Source organism: Argopecten irradians, chromosome 10 (genome assembly GCF_041381155.1).
Source record: "Argopecten irradians isolate NY chromosome 10, Ai_NY, whole genome shotgun sequence".
Lineage (NCBI taxonomy): Eukaryota > Metazoa > Mollusca > Bivalvia > Pectinida > Pectinidae > Argopecten > Argopecten irradians.
Window position 1 is genome coordinate 350,385 of NC_091143.1, and position 27,182 is coordinate 377,566.

General features: G+C 36.6%; 1 protein-coding gene across 1 annotated transcript; it reads right to left on the bottom strand.

Annotated features, from left to right (window-relative positions):
* Positions 1–721: 721 nt before the first annotated feature.
* Positions 722–25,996, bottom strand: LOC138332855 (ras GTPase-activating protein 1-like). The gene is given in 13 exon segments (XM_069280817.1): positions 722–2,675; positions 3,367–3,492; positions 3,818–3,895; positions 4,589–4,677; positions 4,956–5,023; positions 6,431–6,517; positions 17,600–17,715; positions 23,009–23,151; positions 23,402–23,561; positions 23,927–24,102; positions 24,586–24,662; positions 25,429–25,532; positions 25,535–25,996. Coding segments are annotated over 13 exon segments (1,434 nt in total). The 5' UTR covers positions 25,676–25,996; the 3' UTR covers positions 722–2,606.
* Positions 25,997–27,182: the final 1,186 nt, after the last annotated feature.

The following is a 27,182-nucleotide window of genomic DNA, read 5'->3' on the forward strand; positions in this document are numbered from 1 at the left end:
CCCTTGAAGCTGTACATTAATTCAACAGAAATATCCAGCTTAACCTAAAGAATTGTAGATGAAACATTCATGACCTGTACCCGAACAAACTATTACGAGGTGCAGCACATATGTGGGCCTATTACCAGGAATAGGCGATGATGTAATTTGATGTACATGTTGTCTGTATTAGAGCTTAAATATACTCCTTTAGGATGATACACGGTATAACAATATTTGATTACATTAATCTATACAAAGTGAAGATAAATAACATTTCGATAAGTAAAACTTCATATACATACATTCACTGATACAAAAGTGACACAGACACCAATAGGTGTCAATGCTGTAATAACTCAGTTAATCCTTTCACACATTTATTTCATCCTCATAGCAGAGTCATACAATCAACATTCTCTTTCCATACAAACTGGCCCATGTACTTGTCAACCAATCGTGAGCAGTCATGTATTACCTGAATCTGATTGGTCATACTTAAAGTTGGAGAGCCAATCAGATAATTTACTAAAAATAAATAAGAGTTGTAATTCATTCTCAGTCTTCAAGATAAGTTTTGTTAAAAGTAAATTAAGGAGATATTTTGTACTAGTCAATCAGGTCATTTCCACTGAAATGCATTCACCTGACCGGACAGATAGACTATTCTGACCGGACAGATAGACTATTCTGACCAGACAGATAGACTATTCTGACCGGACAGATAGACTATTCTGACTATTCTGACCAGACAGATAGACTATTCTGACCGGACAGATAGACTATTCTGACCAGACAGATAGACTATTCTGACCAGACAGATAGACTATTCTGACCGGACAGATAGACTATTCTGACCGGACAGATAGACTATTCTGACCGGACAGATAGACTATTCTGACCAGACAGATAGACTATTCTGACCAGACAGATAGACTATTCTGACCGGACAGATAGACTATTCTGACCAGACAGATAGACTAGCCTTATCCTCTATGATAATAATTCCAGGGAATCTTAACCAATTTGTGTAGACTACCCTCATTCCCACTAGGAACTTCGACTGATCCATATAGACTACCATTCTTCCATTTTATAATTCTCTTCAAGGTAAATTCTAAACAGATAGACAATCAAACATCTTTGTGACAAAGATCTAAGGCACTGACTTATGATCAGACGACCTTGACAACAGCTTACTCAAGTTCACACAATGGCAGCTCCAGATCACATGGCAGATAAGTGATCACATTCTGAATGACAGCACAATTCACTACATCATTCTGTGCTATACTATCATAACAATGATAGCAAACTTTTGAAAGATTTTGAATTCAGCTGTGAGAACATCTGAGGTGGACCGTCACACAAATTCAGCTGTGAGAACACTGAGGTGGACCATCACACAAATTCAGCTGTGAGAACATCTGAGGTGGACCGTCACACAAATTCAGCTGTGAGAACACTGAGGTGGACCATCACACAAATTCAGCTGTGAGAATGTCTAAAGTTGATCATCACATTAATTCATCTGTGAGAACGTCTGAGGTGGCTCATCACATGAATTCAGCTGTGAGAACATCTGGACCATCACATGAATTCAGCTGTGACAACATCTGAAGTGGACCATCACATGAATTGAGCTGTGAGAACATCTGGACTGTCACACAAATTCCGCTGTGAGAACATCTGGACCATATCACATTAATTCAGCTGTGAGAACATCTGAGGTGGCTCATCACATGAATTCATCTGTGAGAACATCTGGACTGTCACATGAATTCAGCTGTGACAACATCTGGACCATCCCATGAATTCAGCTGTGAGAACATCTGAAGTGGACCATCACATGAATTGAGCTGTGAGAACATCCATGGTGAATCATCACACAAATTCATCTTTGAGAACATCTTAAGTGAACTATCACACAAATTCAGCTGTGACAACATCTGGATCATTACATGAATTCAGCTGTGAGAACTTCCGAAGTGGACCGTCACACAAATTCAAATATGAGAACGTCTGAAGTGAACCATCACATGAGTTCAGCTGTGAGAACATCTGGATCATCAAACAAATTCAGCTGTGAGAACATCTGGATCATCACACAAATTCAGCTGTGAGAACATCTGGCTCATCACACGAATTCAGCTGTGAGAACAACTGGATCATCACATGAGTTCAGCTGTGAGAACATCTGGATCATCACACTAGTTCAGCTGTGAGAAGATCTGAATCATCACACGAGTTCAGCTGTGAGAACATCTGGATCATCACACGAATTCGGCTGTGAGAACATCTGGATCATCACATGAATTCAGCTGTGAGAACATCTGAAGTGGACAATCACACAAGTCTTTATAATAATAAATATCTAATGCAACCAGCACATATGGGATTATCTCCAAGGGAAATAGTGAAAGTTCCATTTCAACAAGTCCGACACATTCTGTTTAAAGGGCTGCCGTGTCCTTCTATACCAGCTTACTGAAGCTGTTTTGTGTGTAGGAAACACAGCATAGTCGGACATCAAAGAAATGGTAAAGTAAATGAAAATCAAGAATGGAGATCTAGTCACTATCCAACTTGACATGTAGGGTGTGATAATGATGAGATGAGAACAGATGTCATGTCATGTAACGCTTCTTGTGGTCAGATAAAATTTCTGCGACTGCCACCAGCTGCTTGAGTGAGGTCTGAAATCAAAAGAGGATAAACAGGTTCAATAGACATCCAAGTTACCTATGACAACAGACTGATTGTAATTGCTGGAATAATTATGCAAAGGACATTATTTCATTAAATAAGTTTCTGAACACAAATAATTTGGTTGGTTTTTCACTTGTTAAATCACTTATCATAAGACCTCTTCATAATGAGAATATTTCACAGGTTTATCAGATCTAAAGTCAATGGACAATATATAGTGCTCATCTTCCCGACCATACTCTGTAATTTTAAAACATTTATTCATTCTCCGGTCTTCGATTATAACTTAAGTTCCATCTGCCTCTAACCAAGCATCTTCTATATCCATTTACCTTTGACTCTAAGAGTCCCCCAATTACCTTTGACTCTCAGGAATTCCTCCCAATTATCTTTGACTGACCAAGCATCCTCTATTTCCATTTACCTGTGACTCTCAGAGTTCCTCCCAGTAAACTTTGACTGACCAAGCATCCCCTATTTCCATTTACCTGTAACTCTCAGAGTTCCTCCCAGTAAACTTTGACTGACCAAGCATCCCCTATTTCCATTTACCTGTAACTCTCAGAGTTCCTCCCAGTAACCTTTGACTGACCAAGCATCCCCTATTTTCATTTACCTGTGACTCTCAGAGTCCTCCAATTACCTTTGACTGACAAAGAGTCATCTATTTCCATTTACCTTTGATTCGCTGAGTTTTCTGAGTTCAGCGAGATGTGAGGCACATATCTGATGAATGGTGGCAAGATTTCTGGCGAGGTCATTGACGTTCACCTGGAGGCGACTGATGTCCACTTCCTCCATATTCTATAAATACAGCAGTACATTACTATAAATAAATTTCTTCATCAAATGCTTCTTGAAGTTGAAGAGAGACAGAATGAACATTTGTAACACATTTCATGGCAGGGACGTAAGTAAAAGACTTACTTCTGACAAATTTTAGGATTAAACCCGTAAATAAATGAATTCAATGAAATGTCTTGTACCACTTGACAGCTTGTGTGTGTCTTCTACCTACATTGTTCCATGACCTATCAACTACACTAAGAACTTTAAATACCGATATTTTAATTAAATTTATTATAAAATATTCCATGACTTACCAGACATTAAACATCAGCAGACTTACCGATAATTCATCCAAAAACACCACCATTCTCTCTTTGTTTCTCTTGATGAATGGATTGATAACTTCCATAAAGGATTCCTACAACAACTCAAAACTACAACAGTGCAGACTACGAGGAAAGGAGAAGGCAACTTTCAGCCCTTTCAAATTTTCACGATTTGGCTTTCAGCATATATATAATTATACATGCTTCAACCATTTCTCAATATTTCGTGGATCAATTTTTTCATGATCAGAGTAAAGTCCTGCAAAGTTAACAATGTTACTTTGTGGTATTTAAACAATGTTTTAAGAAATATTTTTTTCAGACAAACTAAAACTAGGAATCAAAGATTTTAAATAAAGTTGAAATCTAAATAAAATTAATCAACTATTAAATAAATATACTCTATTTCAACTGTATATTTTTCAAACTGCTGCGTCGCCAACAGAGCATAAACGATTCACATCATTTGAACATATATGTGTCTAATTAACACAAAAAATAATATAAAATAACTTATTTTGCTTTTGGTGCATGTGCTATCTGTACTTCGCTCCATATAGGTCACAGTGCCATGGAATTTTTTTGGGACGCAATTAATTATTTTTAATATTAGAGTAAAATTAGATGCTCAACAATTGTGGTAATGGTGTAAAGTAAGTAACTTTGGTAACTGAAGAAAAATATTGAATTGTCTACTCCTGTTTTTGATAGAGAAAAAATACCATTTGTCAGCAGTGGAGCATCTTAAACAGTTTACCAGTGAACACAATATTTTTATGGCCTACCTTTGCTCCAAACTCCACAAGGTTGGCCAAGTTTTGGAGAGCCTTGGCAACCAGTTTCAACGTTCTAGATGCCATTTCAGTAGGAGTTTCTGTGAAGTTATAGAAAGTTTAAGTCAATGCTATGGTAAATCTATATAAACTATAAAAATATATCTTTTAAGACAAATTAAAAGTATTTTTTAAGAAAAAGCTTTCAAGTCTACTTTGAACCTATATAAACATAAATGATATACAGGTACAGAAAATAATTTACAGATGAGCAATCAATCTACTGTTTTAAATAATAACTCAAAGCTTCAAGTCATTAAAGTTCAACAACCCTAAATCATCTCAAATTTCTGTTTTGTTATGTGACCTAGTTTCTCACCTGATATAAGGTTGAAGGACTTAGGGTTAATTATTGCAGGACACAGCAACCGCAGGAATATAAAACCACTGTAATCACATAAAATGATAATAAAAAATATCCTCAGGAAATATCACACTAGTTTATATTTTTTATTTTGCAAACAATATATAAAAGTTAGGGTATAATATTGTACGACTAAAACATCAAATCACTGTCACAAAATAAAAAAAAGAGAAGTGTAATTAATTAACCAAAACATCGGACACCACAATGGAATTAAGGACGTTTCCTCCATCGTGTGTATAAAGAGTGGTCTAGTTTCAGCCTATTTTTCCTACAAGGACTCCTGTAGTACAACAGTGTGTTGAGATGCTGATGATACCCTCTATTCCATGTTTGGTTCTCATAGGCTAAGATGTTGATGATACCCTCTATTCCATGTTTGGTTCTCATAGGCTAAAATGCTGATGATACCCTCTATTCCATGTTTGGTTCTCATAGGCTAAGATGCTGATGATACCCTCTATTCCAGTCCCTCGTACCTTATCATGTTTGGTTCTCATAGGCTAAAATGCTGATGATACCCTCTATTCCATGTTTGGTTCTCATAGGCTAAGATGCTGATGATACCCTCTATTCCATGTTTGGTTCTCATAGGCTAAGATGCTGATGATACCCTCTATTCCATGTTTGGTTCTCATAGGCTAAGATGCTGATGATACCCTCTATTCCATGTTTGGTTCTCATAGGCTAAGATGCTGATGATACCCTCTATTCCATGTTTGGTTCTCATAGGCTAAGATGCTGATGATGTTTGGTTCTCATAGGCTAAGATGCTGATGATACCTTCTATTCCATGTTTGGTTCTCATAGGCTAAGATGCTGATGATACCATCTATTCCATGTTTGGTTCTCATAGGCTGTTCTCATAGGCTAAGATGCTGATGATACCCTCTATTCCATGTTTGGTTCTCATAGGCTAAGATGCTGATGATACCCTCTATTCCATGTTTGGTTCTCATAGGCTAAGATGCTGATGATACCCTCTATTCCATGTTTGGTTCTCATAGGCTAAGATGCTGATGATACCCTCTATTCCATGTTTGGTTCTCATAGGCTAAAATGCTGATGATACCCTCTATTCCATGTTTGGTTCTCATAGGCTAAGATGCTGATGATACCCTCTATTCCATGTTTGGTTCTCATAGGCTAAGATGCTGATGATACCTTCTATTCCATGTTTGGTTCTCATAGGCTAAGATGCTGATGATACCCTCTATTCCATGTTTGGTTCTCATAGGCTAAACGTTTTTGATAAACAGATCTAAATACAAAAATGAAGTATCAACGTTTTATTGCTGAGACGCAAGAATTACCATCACAGTAAAATCAAGGTGTCCATCATTTTTCACTGCAGGCAAGACAATGTCTTTTGTGAAAGGTGTAAGATTACATAACTACCATAAAAAAGTTCAATGTAATTATATTGTTACCTGACAACCCGTGTTCTCACACTTTCGTCATTGACCCACTTAGCTGCCACACTCCTTTGTAGACACCCACATATAAACCGGAGTACCCTGAAACAAACCAAGACACCCACATATAAACTGGAGAACCCTGAAACAAACCAAGACACCCACATATAAACCGGAGAACCCTGAAACAAATCAAGACACCCACATATAAACCGGAGTACCCTGAAACAAACCAAGACACCCACATATAAACTGGAGTACCCTGAAACAAACCAAGACACCCACATATAAACCGGAGAACCCTGAAACAAACCAAGACACCCACATATAAACCGGAGAACCCTGAAACAAACCAAGACACCCACATATAAACCGGAGAACCCTGAAACAAACCAAGACACCCACATATAAACCGGAGAACCCTGAAACAAATCAAGACACCCACATATAAACCGGAGTACCCTGAAACAAATCAAGATACCCACATATAAACCGAAGTACCCTGAAACAAACCAAGACACCCACATATAAACTGGAGTACCCTGAAACAAACCAAGACACCCACATATAAACCGGAGTACCCTGAAACAAACCAAGACACCCACATATAAACCGGAGAACCCTGAAACAAACCAAGACACCCACATATAAACCGGAGAACCCTGAAACAAACCAAAACACCCACATATAAACCGGAGAACCCTGAAACAAATCAAGACACCCACATATAAACCGGAGAACCCTGAAACAAACCAAGACACCCACATATAAACTGGAGTACCCTGAAACAAACCAAGACACCCACATATAAACCGGAGAACCCTGAAACAAACCAAGACACCCACATATAAACCGGAGAACCCTGAAACAAACCAAGACACCCACATATAAACCGGAGAACCCTGAAACAAACCAAGACACCCACATATAAACCGGAGAACCCTGAAACAAACCAAGACACCCACATATAAACCGGAGAACCCTGAAACAAACCAAGACACCCACATATAAACTGGAGTACCCTGAAACAAACCAAGACACCCACATATAAACCGGAGAACCCTGAAACAAACCAAGACACCCACATATAAACCGGAGAACCCTGAAACAAATCAAGACACCCACATATAAACTGGAGTACCCTGAAACAAATCAAGACACCTACATATAAACTGGAGTACCCTGAAACAAATCAAGACACCCACATAAAAACTGTAGAACCCTGAAACAAACCAAGACACCCACATATAAACCGGAGAACCCTGAAACAAACCAAGACACCCACATATAAACTGGAGTACCCTGAAACAAATCAAGACACCCACATATAAACCGGAGTACCCTGAAACAAACCAAGACACCCACATATATAAACTGGAGTACCCTGAAACAAACCAAGACACCCACATATAAACCGGAGAACCCTGAAACAAATCAAGACACCCACATATAAAACCGGAGTACCCTGAAACAAACCAAGACACCCACATATAAACCGGAGTACCCTGAAACAAACCAAGACACCCACATATAAACCGGAGTACCCTGAAACAAACCAAGACACCCACATATAAACCGGAGAACCCTGAAACAAACCAAGACACCCACATATAAACTGGAGTACCCTGAAACAAATCAAGACACCCACATATAAACCGGAGTACCCTGAAACAAACCAAGACACCCACATATAAACCGGAGTACCCTGAAACAAACCAAGACATCCACATATAAAAACCGGAGTACCCTGAAACAAAATCAAGACACCCACATATAAACCGGAGTACCCTGAAACAAACCAAGACACCCACATATAAACGGAGTACCCTGAAACAAACCAAGACACCCACATATAAACTGGAGTACCCTGAAACAAACCAAGACACCCACATATAAACTGGAGTACCCTGAAACAAACCAAGACACCCACATATAAACTGGAGAACCCTGAAACAAACCAAGACACCCACATATAAACTGGAGAACCCTGAAACAAACCAAGACACCCACATATAAACCGGAGAACCCTGAAACAAACCAAGACACCCACATATAAACGGAGTACCCTGAAACAAACAAGAACACCCACATATAAACGAGAGAACCTGAAACAAACCAAGACACCCACATATAAACTGGAGAACCCTGAAACAAACCAAGACACCCACATATAAACCGGAGAACCCTGAAACAAACCAAGACACCCACATATAAACTGGAGACCCTGAAACAAACCAAGACACCCACATATAAACGGAGAACCCTGAAACAAACCAAGACACCCACATATAAACCGGAGTACCCTGAAACAAACCAAGACACCCACATATAAACCGGAGTACCCTGAAACAAACCAAGACACCCACATATAAACTGGAGACCCTGAAACAAACAAGACACCCACATATAAACCGGAGAACCCTGAAACAAACCAAGACACCCACATATAAACCGGAGTACCCTGAAACAAACCAAGACACCCACATATAAACCGGAGAACCCTGAAACAAACCAAGACACCCACATATAAACTGGAGTACCCTGAAACAAATCAAGACACCCACATATAAACCGGAGAACCCTGAAACAAACCAAGACACCCACATATAAACCGGAGTACCCTGAAACAAACCAAGACACCCACATATAAACCGGAGTACCCTGAAACAAATCAAGACACCCACATATAAACCGGAGTACCCTGAAACAAACCAAGACACCCACATATAAACCGGAGAACCCTGAAACAAACCAAGACACCCACATATAAACCGGAGTACCCTGAAACAAATCAAGACACCCACATATAAACTGGAGAACCCTGAAACAAATCAAGACACCCACATATAAACCGGAGTACCCTGAAACAAACCAAGACACCCACATATAAACCGGAGAACCCTGAAACAAACAGACACCAATAAAGACACCCACATATAAACGGAGAACCCTGAAACAAACCAAGACACCCACATATAAACGGAGTACCCTGAAACAAACCAAGACACCCACATATAAACCGGAGAACCCTGAAACAAACCAAGACACCCACATATAAACCGGAGAACCCTGAAACAAACCAAGACACCCACATATAAACGGAGAACCCTGAAACAAACAAGACACCCACATATAAACCGGAACCCTGAAACAAACCAAGACACCCACATATAAACCGGAGTACCCTGAAACAAACCAAGACACCCACATATAAACCGGAGAACCCTGAAACAAACCAAGACACCCACATATAAACCGGAGAACCCTGAAACAAACCAAGACACCCACATATAAACGAAACCTGAACAACAAGACACCCACATATAAACGGAGAACCCTGAAACAAACCAAGACACCCACATATAAACCGGAGTACCCTGAAACAAACCAAGACACCCACATATAAACCGGAGTACCCTGAAACAAACCAAGACACCCACATATAAACCGGAGTACCCTGAAACAAACCAAGACACCCACATATAAACCGGAGAACCCTGAAACAAACCAAGACACCCACATATAAACCGGAGTACCCTGAAACAAACCAAGACACCCACATATAAACCGGAGTACCCTGAAACAAATCAAGACACCCACATATAAACCGGAGTACCCTGAAACAAACCAAGACACCCACATATAAACCGGAGTACCCTGAAACAAACCAAGACACCCACATATAAACCGGAGAACCCTGAAACAAACCAAGACACCCACATATAAACTGGAGTACCCTGAAACAAACCAAGACACCCACATATAAACCGGAGAACCCTGAAACAAACCAAGACACCCACATATAAACCGGAGTACCCTGAAACAAACCAAGACACCCACATATAAACCGGAGAACCCTGAAACAAACCAAGACACCCACATATAAACTGGAGAACCCTGAAACAAACCAAGACACCCACATATAAACCGGAGTACCCTGAAACAAACCAAGACACCCACATATAAACCGGAGTACCCTGAAACAAACCAAGACACCCACATATAAACCGGAGAACCCTGAAACAAATCAAGACACCCACATATAAACTGGAGTACCCTGAAACAAAGCAAGACACCCACATATAAACCGGAGTACCCTGAAACAAACCAAGACACCCACATATAAACCGGAGAACCCTGAAACAAACCAAGACACCCACATATAAACTGGAGTACCCTGAAACAAACCAAGACACCCACATATAAACGGGAGGAGTACCCTGAAACAAACCAAGACACCCACATATAAACCGGAGAACCCTGAAACAAACCAAGACACCCACACATATAAACCGGAAGAACCCTGAAACAAACCAAGACACCCACATATAAACTGGAGAACCCTGAAACAAACCAAGACACCCACATATAAACCGGGAGAAACCCTGAAACAAATCAAGACACCCACATATAAACCGGAGTACCCTGAAACAAACCAAGACACCCACATATAAACCGGAGTACCCTGAAACAAACCAAGACACCCACATATAAAACCGGAGAACCCTGAAACAAACCAAGACACCCACATATAAACCGGAGTACCTGAAACTGAAACAAACGAAACAAGACACCCACATATAAACTGGAGAACCTGAAACAAACCAAGACACCCACATATAAACGGAGAACCCTGAAACAAATCCAAGACACCCACATATAAACCGGAGTACCCTGAAACAAACCAAGACACCCACATATAAACCGGAGAAACCCTGAAACAAACAAGACACCCACATATAAACCGGAGTACCCTGAAACAAACCAAGACACCCACATATAAACCGGAGAACCCTGAAACAAACCAAGACACCCACATATAAACCTGGAGAACCCTGAAACAAATCAAGACACCCACATATAAACGGGAGAACCCTGAAACAAACCAAGACACCCACATATAAACCGGAGTAACCCTGAAACAAACCAAGACACCCACATATAAACCGGAGAACCCTGAAACAAATCAAGACACCCACATATAAACCGGAGAACCTGAAACAAACCAAGACACCCACATATAAACCGGAGAACCCTGAAACAAACCAAGACACCCACATATAAACTGGAGAACCCTGAAACAAATCAAGACACCCACATATAAACCGGAGTACCCTGAAACAAATCAAGACACCCACATATAAACCGGAGTACCCTGAAACAAACCAAGACACCCACATATAAACGGAGAACCCTGAAACAAACCAAGACACCCACATATAAACGGGGAGAACCCTGAAACAAACCAAGACACCCACATATAAAACCGGAGAACTGAAACAAATCAAGACACCCACATATAAACCGGAGTACCCTGAAACAAACCAAGACACCCACATATAAACCGGAGTACCCTGAAACAAACCAAGACACCCACATATAAACCGGAGAACCCTGAAACAAATCAAGACACCCACATATAAACTGGGAGTACCCTGAAACAAACCAAGACACCCACATATAAAAACGGAGAACCCTGAAACAAACCAAGACACCCACATATAAACCGGAGTACCCTGAAACAAACCAAGACACCCACATATAAACCGGAGAACCCTGAAACAAACCAAGACACCCACATATAAACCGGAGTACCCTGAAACAAATCAAGACACCCACATATAAACCGGAGAACCCTGAAACAAACCAAGACACCCACATATAAACCCGGAGTACCCTGAAACAAACCAAGACACCCACATATAAACCGGAGAACCCTGAAACAAACCAAGACACCCACATATAAACCGGAGTACCCTGAAACAAACCAAGACACCCACATATAAACCGGGAGTACCCTGAAACAAACCAAGACACCCACATATAAACCTGGAGAGTACCCTGAAACAAACCAAGACACCCACATATAAACCGAGAACCCTGAAACAAATCAAGACACCCACATATAAACCGGCAGTACCCTGAAACAAATCAAGACACCCACATATAAACCGGAGAACCCTGAAACAAACCAAGACACCCACATATAAACCGGAGTACCCTGAAACAAACCAAGACACCAACATATAAACCGGAGTACCTTGAAACAAATCAAGACACCCACATATAAACCGGAGTACCCTGAAACAAACCAAGACACCCACATATAAACCGGAGTACCCTGAAACAAACCAAGACACCCACATATAAACCGGAGTACCCTGAAACAAACCAAGACACCCACATATAAACCGGAATACTCTGAAACATTAAAACAATTCTAAATAGTAACCATCTCTGAATCCTTCAGCCAACTGACATCCTAGAATACATTTCACACTGTAAAGGATTATGTATGATTTAGGCCCTTTGTGGCCATCCAAATTCATTAATTTTTTAACTATGTGTGAAAAAAAATTAGTTGTATTTGAAAAATTAATTATATCCCTGATTCAATTGATATGTAAGTTTTCTAATTTTGAAGCTTAAGTTGCCATGGTAACCATAAACAAGAGGCCCAGAGGGCATGTATCGCTCACCTGGTTTGTAATGCCAAGTAATGTTCTGAATACAAGTTCATTGTTTATTTTCTGAAGGAATTTGAATATTAACCTCTAATTCCCCTATTGGGCCCCACTTTTTCTGCTCCAGGGGGTCAAAGCCAAAATTTATACGAATTCTGTTAACCCCAAGGATGTTTCTGGCCAAATTTGGGTGGTACAATCCATGCAGAACTCTAGGACAAGTAGCGATTTTTAGGATTTACCTCTATTTCCCTTATCGGGCCCCGCCCCTCCTGCCCCCCGGGGGTCAGAGCCAAAATTTATACAAGTTCTGTTCCCCTTCCCCCAAGGATGTTTCTGGCCAAATTTGGTTACAATCCATGCAGAACTCTAGGACAAGTAGTGATTTATAGGATTTACCTCTATTTTCCCTATTGGGCCCCGCCCCTCCTGCCCCCTTGGGGTCAGAGCCAAAATTTATACAGGTTCTGTTCCCCTTCACCCAAGAATGTTTCTGGCCAAATTTGGTTACAATCCATGCAGAACTCTATGACAGGTAGCGATTTATAGGATTTACCTCCATTTCCCCTATTGGACCCCGCCCCTCCTGCCCCCGGGGGGGTCAGAGCCAAAATTTATACAAGTTCTGTTCCCCTTCCCCCAAGGATGTTTGTGGCCAAATTTGGTACAATCAATGCAGAACTCTATGACAGGTAGCGATTTATAGGCTTTACCTCCATTTCCCCTATTGGACCCCGCCCCTCCTGCCCCCAGGGTGTCAGTGCCAAAATTTATACAAGTTCTGTTCCCCTTCCCCCAAGGATGTTTGTGGCCAAATTTGGTACAATCAATGCAGAACTCTAGGACAAGTAGCGATTTATAGGATTTACCTCTATTTCCCCTATTGGGCCCTGCCCATCCTGCCCCCTTGGGGTCAGAGCCAAAATTTATACAAGTTCTGTTCCCCTTCCCCCAAGGATGTGTCTGGCCAAATTTGGTTACAATCCATGCAGAACTCTAGGACAAGTAGCGATTTATAGAATTTACCTCTATTTTCCCTATTGGGCCCCGCCCCTCCTGCCACCGGGGGGTCAGAGCCAAAATTTATACAAGTTCTGTTCCCCTTCCCCCAAGGATGTTTCTGGCCAAATTTGGTTACAATCCATGCAGAACTCTATGACTAGTAGCAATTTAAAGGAAATGTTGACGGACGGACGACGGACGGACGACGGGACGGACGACGGACGACGGACGACGGGCCATGACATAAAAATTTGCATAAATTAAGTGAATATGAAAATTTTGTCATTTTTGCCCATTTTCGATAGTTTTTGTCTCAAAAAACAATAGAGCACAATCTTGAACAAGCTGACATACACCAGACAGCTAGTTATAGCTTTAGTGATCGACTACGTAACGTCATTGATGTTATACTTACACCAGACAACTAGTTATAGCTTTATTGATCGACTACGTAACGTCGTTAATGTTATACTTACCCCCGACAACTAGTTATAGCTTTATTGATCGACTCTGTACATCGTTAATGTTATACATACACCAGACAACTAGTTATAGCTTTATTGATCGACTCTGTACATCGTTAATGTTATACTTACACCAGACAACTAGTTATAGCTTTATTGATCGACTCTGTACATCGTTAATGTTATACATACACCAGACAACTAGTTATAGCTTTATTGATCGACTCTGTACATCGTTAATGTTATACATACACCAGACAACTAGTTATAGCTTTATTGATCGACTCTGTACATCGTTAATGTTATACTTACACCAGACAACTAGTTATAGCTTTATTGATCGACTCTGTACATCGTTAATGTTATACATACACCGGACAACTAGTTATAGCTTTATTGATCGACTCTGTACATCGTTAATGTTATACATACACTGGACTAGTTATAGCTTTATTGATCGACTCTGTACATCGTTAATGTTATACTTACACCAGACAACTAGTTATAGCTTTATTGATCGACTCTGTACATCATTGTTATACTTACACTGGACAACTAGTTATAGCTTTATTGATCGACTCTGTACATCGTTAATGTTATACTTACACCAGACAACTAGTTATAGCTTTATTGATCGACTCTGTACATCGTTAATGTTATACATACACCGGACTAGTTATAGCTTTATTGATCGACTCTGTACATCATTGTTATACTTACACCAGACAACTAGTTATAGCTTTATTGATCGACTCTGTACATCATTGTTATACTTACACTGGACAACTAGTTATAGCTTTATTGATCGACTCTGTACATCGTTAATGTTATACTTACACCAGACAACTAGTTATAGCTTTATTGATCGACTCTGTACATCATTAATGTTATACTTACACCGGACAACTAGTTATAGCTTTATTGATCGACTCTGTACATCGTTAATGTTATACATACACCGGACTAGTTATATTACACGACTAGTTATAGCTTTATTGATCGACTCTGTACATCTTTTGTTATACTTACACCTGGACAACTAGTTATAGCTTTATTGATCGACTCTGTACATCGTTAATGTTATACTTACACCAGACAACTAGTTATAGCTTTATTGATCGACTCTGTACATCATTGTTATACTTACACTGGACAACTAGTTATAGCTTTATTGATCGACTCTGTACATCGTTAATGTTATACTTACACCAGACAACTAGTTATAGCTTTATTGATCGACTCTGTACATCATTAATGTTATACATACACCAGACAACTAGTTATAGCTTTATTGATCGACTCTGTACATCGTTAATGTTATACTTACACCAGACAACTAGTTATAGCTTTATTGATCGACTCTGTACATCATTAATGTTATACATACACCGGACTAGTTATAGCTTTATTGATCGACTCTGTACATCATTAATGTTATACATACACCAGACAACTAGTTATAGCTTTATTGATCGACTCTGTACATCATTAATGTTATACTTACACCAGACAACTAGTTATAGCTTTATTGATCGACTCTGTACATCATTAATGTTATACTTACACCAGACAACTAGTTATAGCTTTATTGATCGACTCTGTACATCATTGTTATACTTACACCAGACAACTAGTTATAGCTTTATTGATCGACTCTGTACATCATTAATGTTATACATACACCGACAACTAGTTATAGCTTTATTGATCGACTCTGTACATCGTTAATGTTATACTTACACCAGACAACTAGTTATAGCTTTATTGATCGACTCTGTACATCATTAATGTTATACATACACCAGACAACTAGTTATAGCTTTATTGATCGACTCTGTACATCATTAATGTTATACATACACCGGACTAGTTATAGCTTTATTGATCGACTCTGTACATCATTAATGTTATACTTACACTGGACAACTAGTTATAGCTTTATTGATCGACTCTGTACATCATTAATGTTATACTTACACTGGACAACTAGTTATAGCTTTATTGATCGACTCTGTACATCATTAATGTTATACATACACCGGACTAGTTATAGCTTTATTGATCGACTCTGTACATCATTAATGTTATACATACACCGGACTAGTTATAGCTTTATTGATCGACTCTGTACATCATTAATGTTATACTTACACTGGACTAGTTATAGCTTTATTGATCGACTCTGTACATCATTAATGTTATACATACACCGGACTAGTTATAGCTTTATTGATCGACTCTGTACATCATTAATGTTATACTTACACCGGACAACTAGTTATAGCTTTATTGATCGACTCTGTACATCATTAATGTTATACATACACCGGACTAGTTATAGCTTTATTGATCGACTCTGTACATCATTAATGTTATACATACACCAGACAACTAGTTATAGCTTTATTGATCGACTCAGTACATCAATGTTATACTTACACTGGACTAGTTATAGCTTTAATGATCGACTCTGTACATCATTAATGTTATACTTACACCGGACTAGTTATAGCTTTATTGATCGACTCTGTACATCATTAATGTTATACTTACACGGACAACTAGTTATAGCTTTATTGATCGACTCTGTACATCATTAATGTTATACTTACACTGGACAACTAGTTATAGCTTTATTGATCGACTCTGTACATCATTAATGTTATACTTACACTGGACTAGTTATAGCTTTATTGATCGACTCTGTACATCATTAATGTTATACTTACACTGGACAACTAGTTATAGCTTTATTGATCGACTCTGTACATCATTAATGTTATACTTACACTGGACAACTAGTTATAGCTTTATTGATCAACTCTGTACATCATTAATGTTATACTTACACTGGACAACTAGTTATAGCTTTATTGATCGACTCTGTACATCATTGTTATACTTACACCAGACAACTAGTTATAGCTTTATTGATAGACTCTGTACATCATTAATGTTATACTTATATTGGACAACTAGTTATAGCTTTATTGATCGACTCTGAACATCATTAATGTTATACATACACCGGACTAGTTATAGCTTTATTGATCGACTCTGTACATCATTAATGTTATACTTACACCAGACAACTAGTTATAGCTTTATTGATCGACTCTGTACATCATTGTTATACTTACACTGGACTAGTTATAGCTTTATTGATCGACTCTGTACATCGTTAATGTTATACATACACGAGACAACTAGTTATAGCTTTATTGATCAACTCTGTACATCATTGTTATACTTACACTGGACAACTAGTTATAGCTTTGATGATGGACTCCGTAACATCGTTAAGGTGATGGAGAAAGTTCTCCCTGTTAGCTGCAATGTCAGCTCCACTCTCAAGTAGTTGTGGATTTAGCTGCAACAAGTAATACATAAATACAATCAACAAGTAATACATAAATACAATCAACAAGTAATACATAAATACAATCAACAAGTAATATATAAATACAATCAACAAGTAATACATAAATACAATCAACAAGTAATACACAAATACAATCAACAAGTAATACATAAATACAACCAACAAGAAATACATAAATACAATCAACAAGTAATACACATATACAACCAACAAGTAATACATAAATACAATCAACAAGTAATACATAAATACAATCAACAAGTAATACATAAATACAATCAACAAGTAATACACAAATACAACCAACAAGTAATACATAAATACAACCAACAAGAAATACATAAATACAATCAACAAGTAATACACATATACAACCAACAAGTAATACATAAATACAATCAACAAGTAATACATAAATACAATCAACAAGTAATACATAAATACAATCAACAAGTAATACATAAATACAATCAACAAGTAATACACAAATACAAACAACAAGTAATACATAAATACAATCAACAAGTAATACATAAATACAATCAACAAGTTATACATAAATACAATCAACAAGAAATACATAAATACAATCAACAAGTAATACATAAATACAATCAACAAGTAATACACAAATACAATCAACAAGTAATACATAAATACAATCAACAAGTAATACATAAATACAATCAACAAGTAATACACAAATACAATCAACAAGTAATAATAAATACAATCAACAAGTAATACATAAATTGATCAACAAGTAATACATAAATACAACTAACAATATACATACATAAATACAATCAACAAGTAATACATAAATACAATCAACAAGTAATACATAAATACAATCAACAAGTAATACATAAATACAATCAACAAGTAATACATAAATACAATCAACAAGTATACATAAATACAATCAACAAGTAATAAATAAATACAATCAACAAGTAATACACAAATACAATCAACAAGTAATACATAAATACAATCAACAAGTAATACATAAATACAATCAACAAGTAATACATAAATACAATCAACAAGTCATACACAAATACAATCAACAAGTAATACATAAATACAATCAACAAGTAATACATAAATACAATCAACAAGTTATACATAAATACAATCAACAAGTAATACACAAATACAATCAACAAGTAATACATAAATACAATCAACAAGTTATACATAAATACAATCAACAAGTAATACATAAATACAATCAACAAGTAATACACAAATACAATCAACAAGTAATACATAAATACAATCAACAAGTTATACATAAATACAATCAACAAGTAATACACAAATACAATCAACAAGTAATACATAAATACAACTAATAAGTAATACACAAATACAATCAACAAGTAATACATAAATACAATCAACAAGTAATACATAAATACAATCAACAAGTAATACACAAATACAATCAACAAGTAATACATAAATACAATCAACAAGTAATACATAAATACAATCAACAAGAAATACATAAATACAATCAACAAGTAATACATAAATACAATCAACAAGTTATACATAAATACAATCAACAAGTAATACACAAATACAATCAACAAGTAATACATAAATACAATCAACAAGTTATACATAAATACAATCAACAAGAAATACATAAATACAATCAACAAGTAATACATAAATACAATCAACAAGTAATACATAAATACAATCAACAAGTAATACACAAATACAATCAACAAGTAATACATAAATACAATCAACAAGTAATACATAAATACAATCAACAAGTAATACATAAATACAATCAACAAGTAATACATAAATACAATCAACAAGTAATACATAAATACAATCAACAAGTAATACACAAATACAATCAACAAGTAATACATAAATACAATCAACAAGTAATAAATAAATACAATCAACAAGTAATACATAAATTGATCAACAAGTAATACATAAATACAACTAACAAATAATACATAAATACAATCAACAAGTAATACATAAATACAATCAACAAGTAATACATAAATACAATCAACAAGTAATACACAAATACAATCAACAAGTAATACATAAATACAATCAACAAGTAATACATAAATACAATCAACAAGTTATACATAAATACAATCAACAAGTAATACACAAATACAATCAACAAGTAATACATAAATACAATCAACAAGTAATACATAAATACAACTAATAAGTAATACATAAATACAATCAACAAGTTATACATAAATACAATCAACAAGTAATACATAAATACAATCAACAAGTAATACATAAATACAATCAACAAGTAATATATAAATACAATCAACAAGTAATACATAAATACAATCAACAAGTTATACATAAATACAATCAACAAGTAATACACAAATACAATCAACAAGTAATACATAAATACAATCAACAAGTTATACATAACTACAATCAACAAGTAATACATAAATACAATCAACAAGTAATACATAAATACAATCAACAAGTAATACATAAATACAATCAACAAGTTATACATAAATACAATCAACAAGTTATACATAACTACAATCAACAAGTAATACATAAATACAATCAACAAGTAATACATAAATACAACCAACAAGTAATACATAAATACAATCAACAAGTAATACATAAATACAACTAACATTAACAAGTAATACATAAAAGCTGTTTCCAACTAAATATCATGTATCTATTGCATGCTTGTAATAGTTAAATTGTTGGCTGTCTATATATATATTACCTGTTTGTACTGTGATATTTTTACATATGTTTGTCGCCAGAGTAGCACTACAGTGCTAATGTTATTATGTTCCTCATGTATGCGACTCTAAATAAAACTTCTTGACTCTTGACTCTTGATAAATACAATCAGCAAGTAATACATAAATACAACCAACAAACAAGGGCCCGATGGGCCCGAATCGCTCACCTGCTATCTGGTAATCATGCATGGTTCATACTTAGGAGAGTGAATAAGAATTCATATCATGCCTAAGCACATTATAGGCCCCTATGCCTCTTGGTTATTAAGAAGAAGTCATTTCAAGATTATAGCCTATTTGATCTCTGTGACCTTGAATGAAGGTCAAGGTAATTCATTTGAACAAACTTGATAGCCCTTCATCCCAGCATGTAACAGGCCTAATATCAGGTCTTAAGGCCTCTTGGTTATTAAAAAGAAGCCATTTAAATATTTATGCCTATTTGACCCCTGTGACCTTGAATGAAGGTCAAGGTCATTCATTTGAACAAACTTGATAGCCCTTGATCCCAGCATATAACAGGCCCTATATCAGGTCTCTAGTGTGAAAAATGCCAGTAAAATCGCCCCTGTTTAAAGAGCAGCTTGTCACCGGGACCAGTATATTTGTCCAGTATGGCTAGGTTTTTGGATTACACAGGTTTAATTACTATAATGTTATACAATTATGCCCGGATATACAGAGATCCAGAATAGACAAGGGCCGGTTTTCACAAGTTATACTATACAAACACCTGTTACATTACAAGGGCCGGTTTTCACAAGTTATACTATACAATAGGGATGTCACGGTTCATGTTTTTTCAGCTCGGTTCGGTTTCAACTTTTTTTGATCGGTTTTCGGTTTTTTCGGTTCGGTTCAGGCAAATCTCAATTACACTTTTTAAGTCTATTTTCTATCAAAAGCAAGTTCTGCTTTAGATTTAAAGATGGTATATCACTTAAACAAATGTTTTTTTTTTCTTTATCAAGATTTCACTTCTAATTAAAAACATATAATTTATTGCGCCCTGAAAAATAATCCACAGCACTATATCCTATATACATTGAAGTTCTAAAAGTGCATGCAGCAAAGAAATTCATTAATTATTCTATATCATTTTGTGTCTTAATTAGACATATAACACGATTAAATACCAATTTTTGTTCAAATATTGAGTATCATTTATGATCTCTCAGCAGTGGAACATCTTTAAAAAACATAATTGAACATTTTCTTATCTTTTTAACTCTTTCAGTACTATTGACACATTAATCAGTCACAGAGAGATATATGTCCTCGTATCCTTTATGATACATTATTTCGTCACTAAAACTTTTCTCGTATCCTTCATGACGCATTATTATGTGATGATTGATATGTGAAAATCGTAAGTTTTACCGCAAATCAATACATCGGTATTATCCCAGAAAAAGTGTTTAAAAAGTATTATGCATTTGAATTATAATAGAGATAAACATTATTACGTACCAGGTGCATGTTCAATCGTAAAATGGTTTAATTCACGGAATATTGGCCGACGGAAACGCGATTGTTTACAATCGGCAACACAATGGCGGCTTGATTTAGCTGCCGATATTCTGCGGGATTAATGTTATCGGAAAAATACATAATAAAAAATTATCAATTATAAAATATCAAACATTTAGTGAAATATATCATTTAGATATTATGTATGTGAAAAATCATGTCCGCAGACAGCAAAAAACGATCTTCTGAATGACTGAACTTGCACACGTGTTACACATATATGTCGGTCAACAGGTGTATTTCTCGGGATTCTGACAAACAACTTCGCCGTATTTTCAATGAAATAATCTGCAATACAGTTTATACACGTAAATTACAGGTATTATAGGACAGTTATTTTTTTAATGAACCGAACCGAAACTTAGAATTATCGTACCGAACCGAACCGTACGGTTGAATTTTTCGGTTAACCGTATTTTCGGTTAACCGTGACACTCCTACTATACAAACACCTGTTACATTACAAGGGCCGGTTTTCACAAGTTATACTATACAAACACCTGTTACATTACAGGGCCAGTTTTCACAAGTTATACTATACAAACACCTGTTACATTACAGACAGATTTCAAGTGTAACTCCCACTTCAAATTCATATAAACTATCTATGGCCTCTTACCCCAACCAGAAGAGATTAGGATGTCTGTACCGGTAAGTGACAGACTGGAACCATCACAAATACTCCAGGGATTACTATAAATGACATTATATCCACCCCTGGACTATTTCATAGTAAACTTGGAGGCAACAGAACAGAACAAGTAAATTTAGTCTCTTTTCGTATTTTTTCTCCTGAGCTGCCTTCAGCTTTACTATGAGATAGTCCAGAGGTGGATATAACATCTGTGATAGTAACCCCTGGAGTATCGGGGATGGGGTGGGACAGGATGGGGCGTGACAGATATTGGTAACACTCGATCTGGTTTCATGAAATCCTGTTGTGTGCCTACCTCACATGATTGTTTACTGTCCAGGATCCGTAAAATGCTGTCTTTCAGGGCGTTGCTGACAAACTGGCTGGCCGTCATCTTCATATATTGGTCCATCAACGTGGTAGCCAGTGATGTCGACCGGAAAAGTGTAGATACCTCCTCTGTTTCAAATTTCAAATGATACACAAATCAAGTAGGTTTTGCATACACTTAAACATAGCTGTAACAATCGACCAACGAAATTACTGGTGGTCGTTGAATACAGGTCATTTATATAGTAAATATCATTGGGAGGAATAATTAAGGTCGCATAAGACAGGAAGTTCCTTAATACAGGAGGTCGTTAAGACAAGTTTGACTGTACATGTTAAACAGACTAAATAAAGACCAGTAGAAAGTTGAAATTCTCACCTTCCCGAGCTATTTCAAAATCATTCATTGTCTTAAGAATGACCTTTTCCTGTTTCTCGTGCCTGAAGATCTGCAGTAGAGCTTTGGCTACCGGAATTCTATCATTACCACAGAGATTGAAGAGTTCCAGTATGTTACTGAGATCGCCATTAAGGATGAGCTGTCAAAAATAACCAACACATATATCCAAGGATGATACTTCTAATGTAACAAAGGACGTTGACTTCTCGAGAATCCAAGGACATTCTCGCATAATTAAACATGCTTTAAATTATGATGGAAAAAGAGCAAAAATCTTTATTTACACAGACCATAGGTAACAGCAAAATAATTCATACGGATATTTTATTTTTATTATATGAGGATTTATGTGGAAACAAAATGATTAAAAGGAAAGTTAAATATTGTAAAACACTACCAAATGTTGCCAGGAAAATGTATTGTTAACAAAATTGATTTAAAACAATACTGACCCAAAGCATTAATAATTAAGATCAGTCGGCCAAAAACATGTGGTAGGATTACCTCTTTCAATGTCAAGTACATCTTCTCCTCCGGCATTATAATCTCGTGAAGGTATCGAGCTCGAATACGTAAGGAGCCTGTGTCGCTACGCATGGCTGGGTTCAGGGCTTGTAACATATGCCATTTGTCGTAACAGTCTGTATCTTTTACATCTACCACTGGGATTGTAATATTGGCTGTAAATGTCAGAATTAGTATCCTCATCAAATATCTCAATTCTCACTGGGATGGTAAAACTTTCTAGTAGTTATTTGTAAATAAGATCAATTAAAAGTAGGAAAGGATAACTACAGCAGCAATCAACAAGTTGTTATAAACATCAGGCACCACACATTAAATATCTTTCACATTCCTGTATTTACCATAATTTTGTTTTATAGAATGTCACTCACCATTCATAATTTGGGGAATTACAACCTATACATAACGGTAAATCTGTGGAAGTTTGGGTCCAAATTTGACAAATAACCCCAGCACAAAGCACAACCTGTATAACAGTACATAGGTATCTTCACTATACCATTCCAACTGTTCATTGAGTAACTCAGGAAGTAACTCCCCAGTCTGTACTGTTGTGGTGAGGTTATATGTCCATAGTGTTGTCAAATCACTAAACAAACTCACAATCACTCCCATTCATTATTGAGGATGACACTTACCAATTTCTTGATCTTTTGTTCGTCGGCTGTGATTGCAGATTGTTATGCTGAAATCCTCTATGTCACAAGGAATATCACTGTAATGTATAAGTTATATAAAGTAACAGGAGTTTGGTACTGATAGCTATAGTCATTCTACAGCAGATCAAATTTATGATGCCTCTTGATGACGAAGTTGATGTCAATATCACTGTAAATGTATTTTTTTCAGTTTACTATAGAGCTACTAGATCCAGTAATTGAAGTTTCTGTAAACTGATTTAGGCATCAATGGTTTTTTTTTCTATAGGCAAATTTACAATTATACTATCTGTATTCTCTCACAATTATCATCCTATGAAGTGTTGGCTTTATATCTTGGATATACTCTTAAAATTAAGTTACCATATATCCAGTTATTTTCAAGGATTATGTGGCATATAGTCATGGTTACAAAAATTTGAACAATAGATTAATAATAAGTTAATTAAAGTTTCTCTTCAAAGCCAAACAATAAAATTTTCAATAACATGTCAAAGGTTCTGGTTATGGTTGTAAGTGAGAGTCATGGATTATTTTCCACATAGAAATAACCAGCTATATGGTTTGCTAAAATTTTTATTCAAGGTTAATAGAAATTTTGTTTACTCTAGTATAAACTTGTCGCCCCACATAGTGTTGGTTAATAGAAATTTTGTTTACTCTAGTATAAACTTGTCGCCCCACATAGTGTTGGTTAATAGAAATTTTGTTTACTCTAGTATAAACTTGTCGCCCCACATAGTGTTGGTTAATAGAAATTTTGTTTACTCTAGTATAAACTTGTCGCCCCACATAGGGTTGGTTAATAGAAATTTTGTTTACTCTAGTATAAACTTGTCGTCCCACATAGGATTGGTGCCCTCCTCCACTTGTGTGCGACAAACTCGCACGTTATTGAGAGATACTATACAGTACGGATGGGGGCAGGCGTCTTGGTCGGTATGCCTCGAGCGTCACACACCTCCACTGTCAAGGTCCGCAGTTCTTTCAGTGAACGAGACTGAGATCGTGTTGGTTGGGTATTAACACAGTAAGGTTTCAGTACCTTTATCCATGTCTGTAAATACATCAATATACACCTTTATCCATGTCTGTAAATACATCAATATACACCTTTATCCATGTCTGTAAATACATCAATATACACCTTTATCCATGTCTGTAAATACATCAATATACACCTTTATCTGTGTCTGTAAATACATCAATATACACCTTTATCCATGTCTGTAAATACATCAATATACACCTTTATCCATGTCTGTAAATACATCAATATACACCTTTATCCATGTCTGTAAATACATCAATATACACCTTTATCCATGTCTGTAAATACATCAATATACACCTTTATCCATGTCTGTAAATACATCAATATACACCTTTATCCATGCAACTGTCCCACATACTGACCGATAACTACTGCCGGATAAACTTGTGCTTTATCTGTCAATACGATATATGACCTTTTTATCCGTCAATACGATCACGTGAATTTGTTCCATATCTGACGGAACTTTTCTAACTTGACCCAGAACTTAAAACCTTCCGGTGAATGAAACGTCTTTCAGTCCCGCTAAAACGTGACGTCACATTCACCGAAATGACGTCATTTTTAAGATATCGAAAATCTCGTATATTGTGTCGTTCTTTTCCTTATACCTCATGACAAGGGGGTATGTATTGTTAATAATTCTTTAATGTGTATTTATTGTTATTTTAGTATCTGGGTCTTTAATCATTCCTTTCAGTGACATATAACCTTTACACTGAATAAATTACGGTTACTGTTATTGTTATACACCTTTTTATCGTCTGTAACGATCAATCAAAAGTGTCTCTCGTCGTGCTGTCTAATACCAGCATAAAAAACACCTTTGTTGGAGTACTGTAATACATAGTACCTTGCACGTCAACTTTTACTGTACGTAAATACATGTAACCTGTTAACTTTACATTTGCACTGTACTGTACATCAGTGCTGTTACAATGTAACATGGCATCATGTACACAGTACAGTTACTGTAAAAAAAAAAATTCAGCAGCATACATTCTAGCCCGAAATACTCTGACCCTGACACCAGACTTAGACATTATGACAGATAGATGTCTGGTTTAGGGCCAGAGCGCAGTAGAACTCGAAAACCTGGAATAAGCCGACACCGTTTGGTATCGAGCCAGGTACTCTCCGATTCAGACTGACCACCGAGAAGCACCACTAACCTTAGTCTATACAACAAATGAATATCATGTCTACCCAAATATAGCAATCCGTCGAGATTAAAGATGATTTGCATACTACGAGAAAATGGCGACAACGACAAGGGAAATTTAAAGTTGCGGAAAAGAAACTACTTTGTTGACACAATAGAACGTGCATGCGTGATGATATGGATGGCTATGAGTAGATAAATTATTCATTTGTTGAAAAGACCAAAGTAAGTGGCGATTCTCGGTGTTAATATTTTGTAAGTAGTCTGAATCGGAGAATACCTGGGCCGATACCAAACGGTGTCGGCTTATTCCAGGTTTTCGAGTACTACTGCGCTCTGGCCCTAAACCAGACATCTATC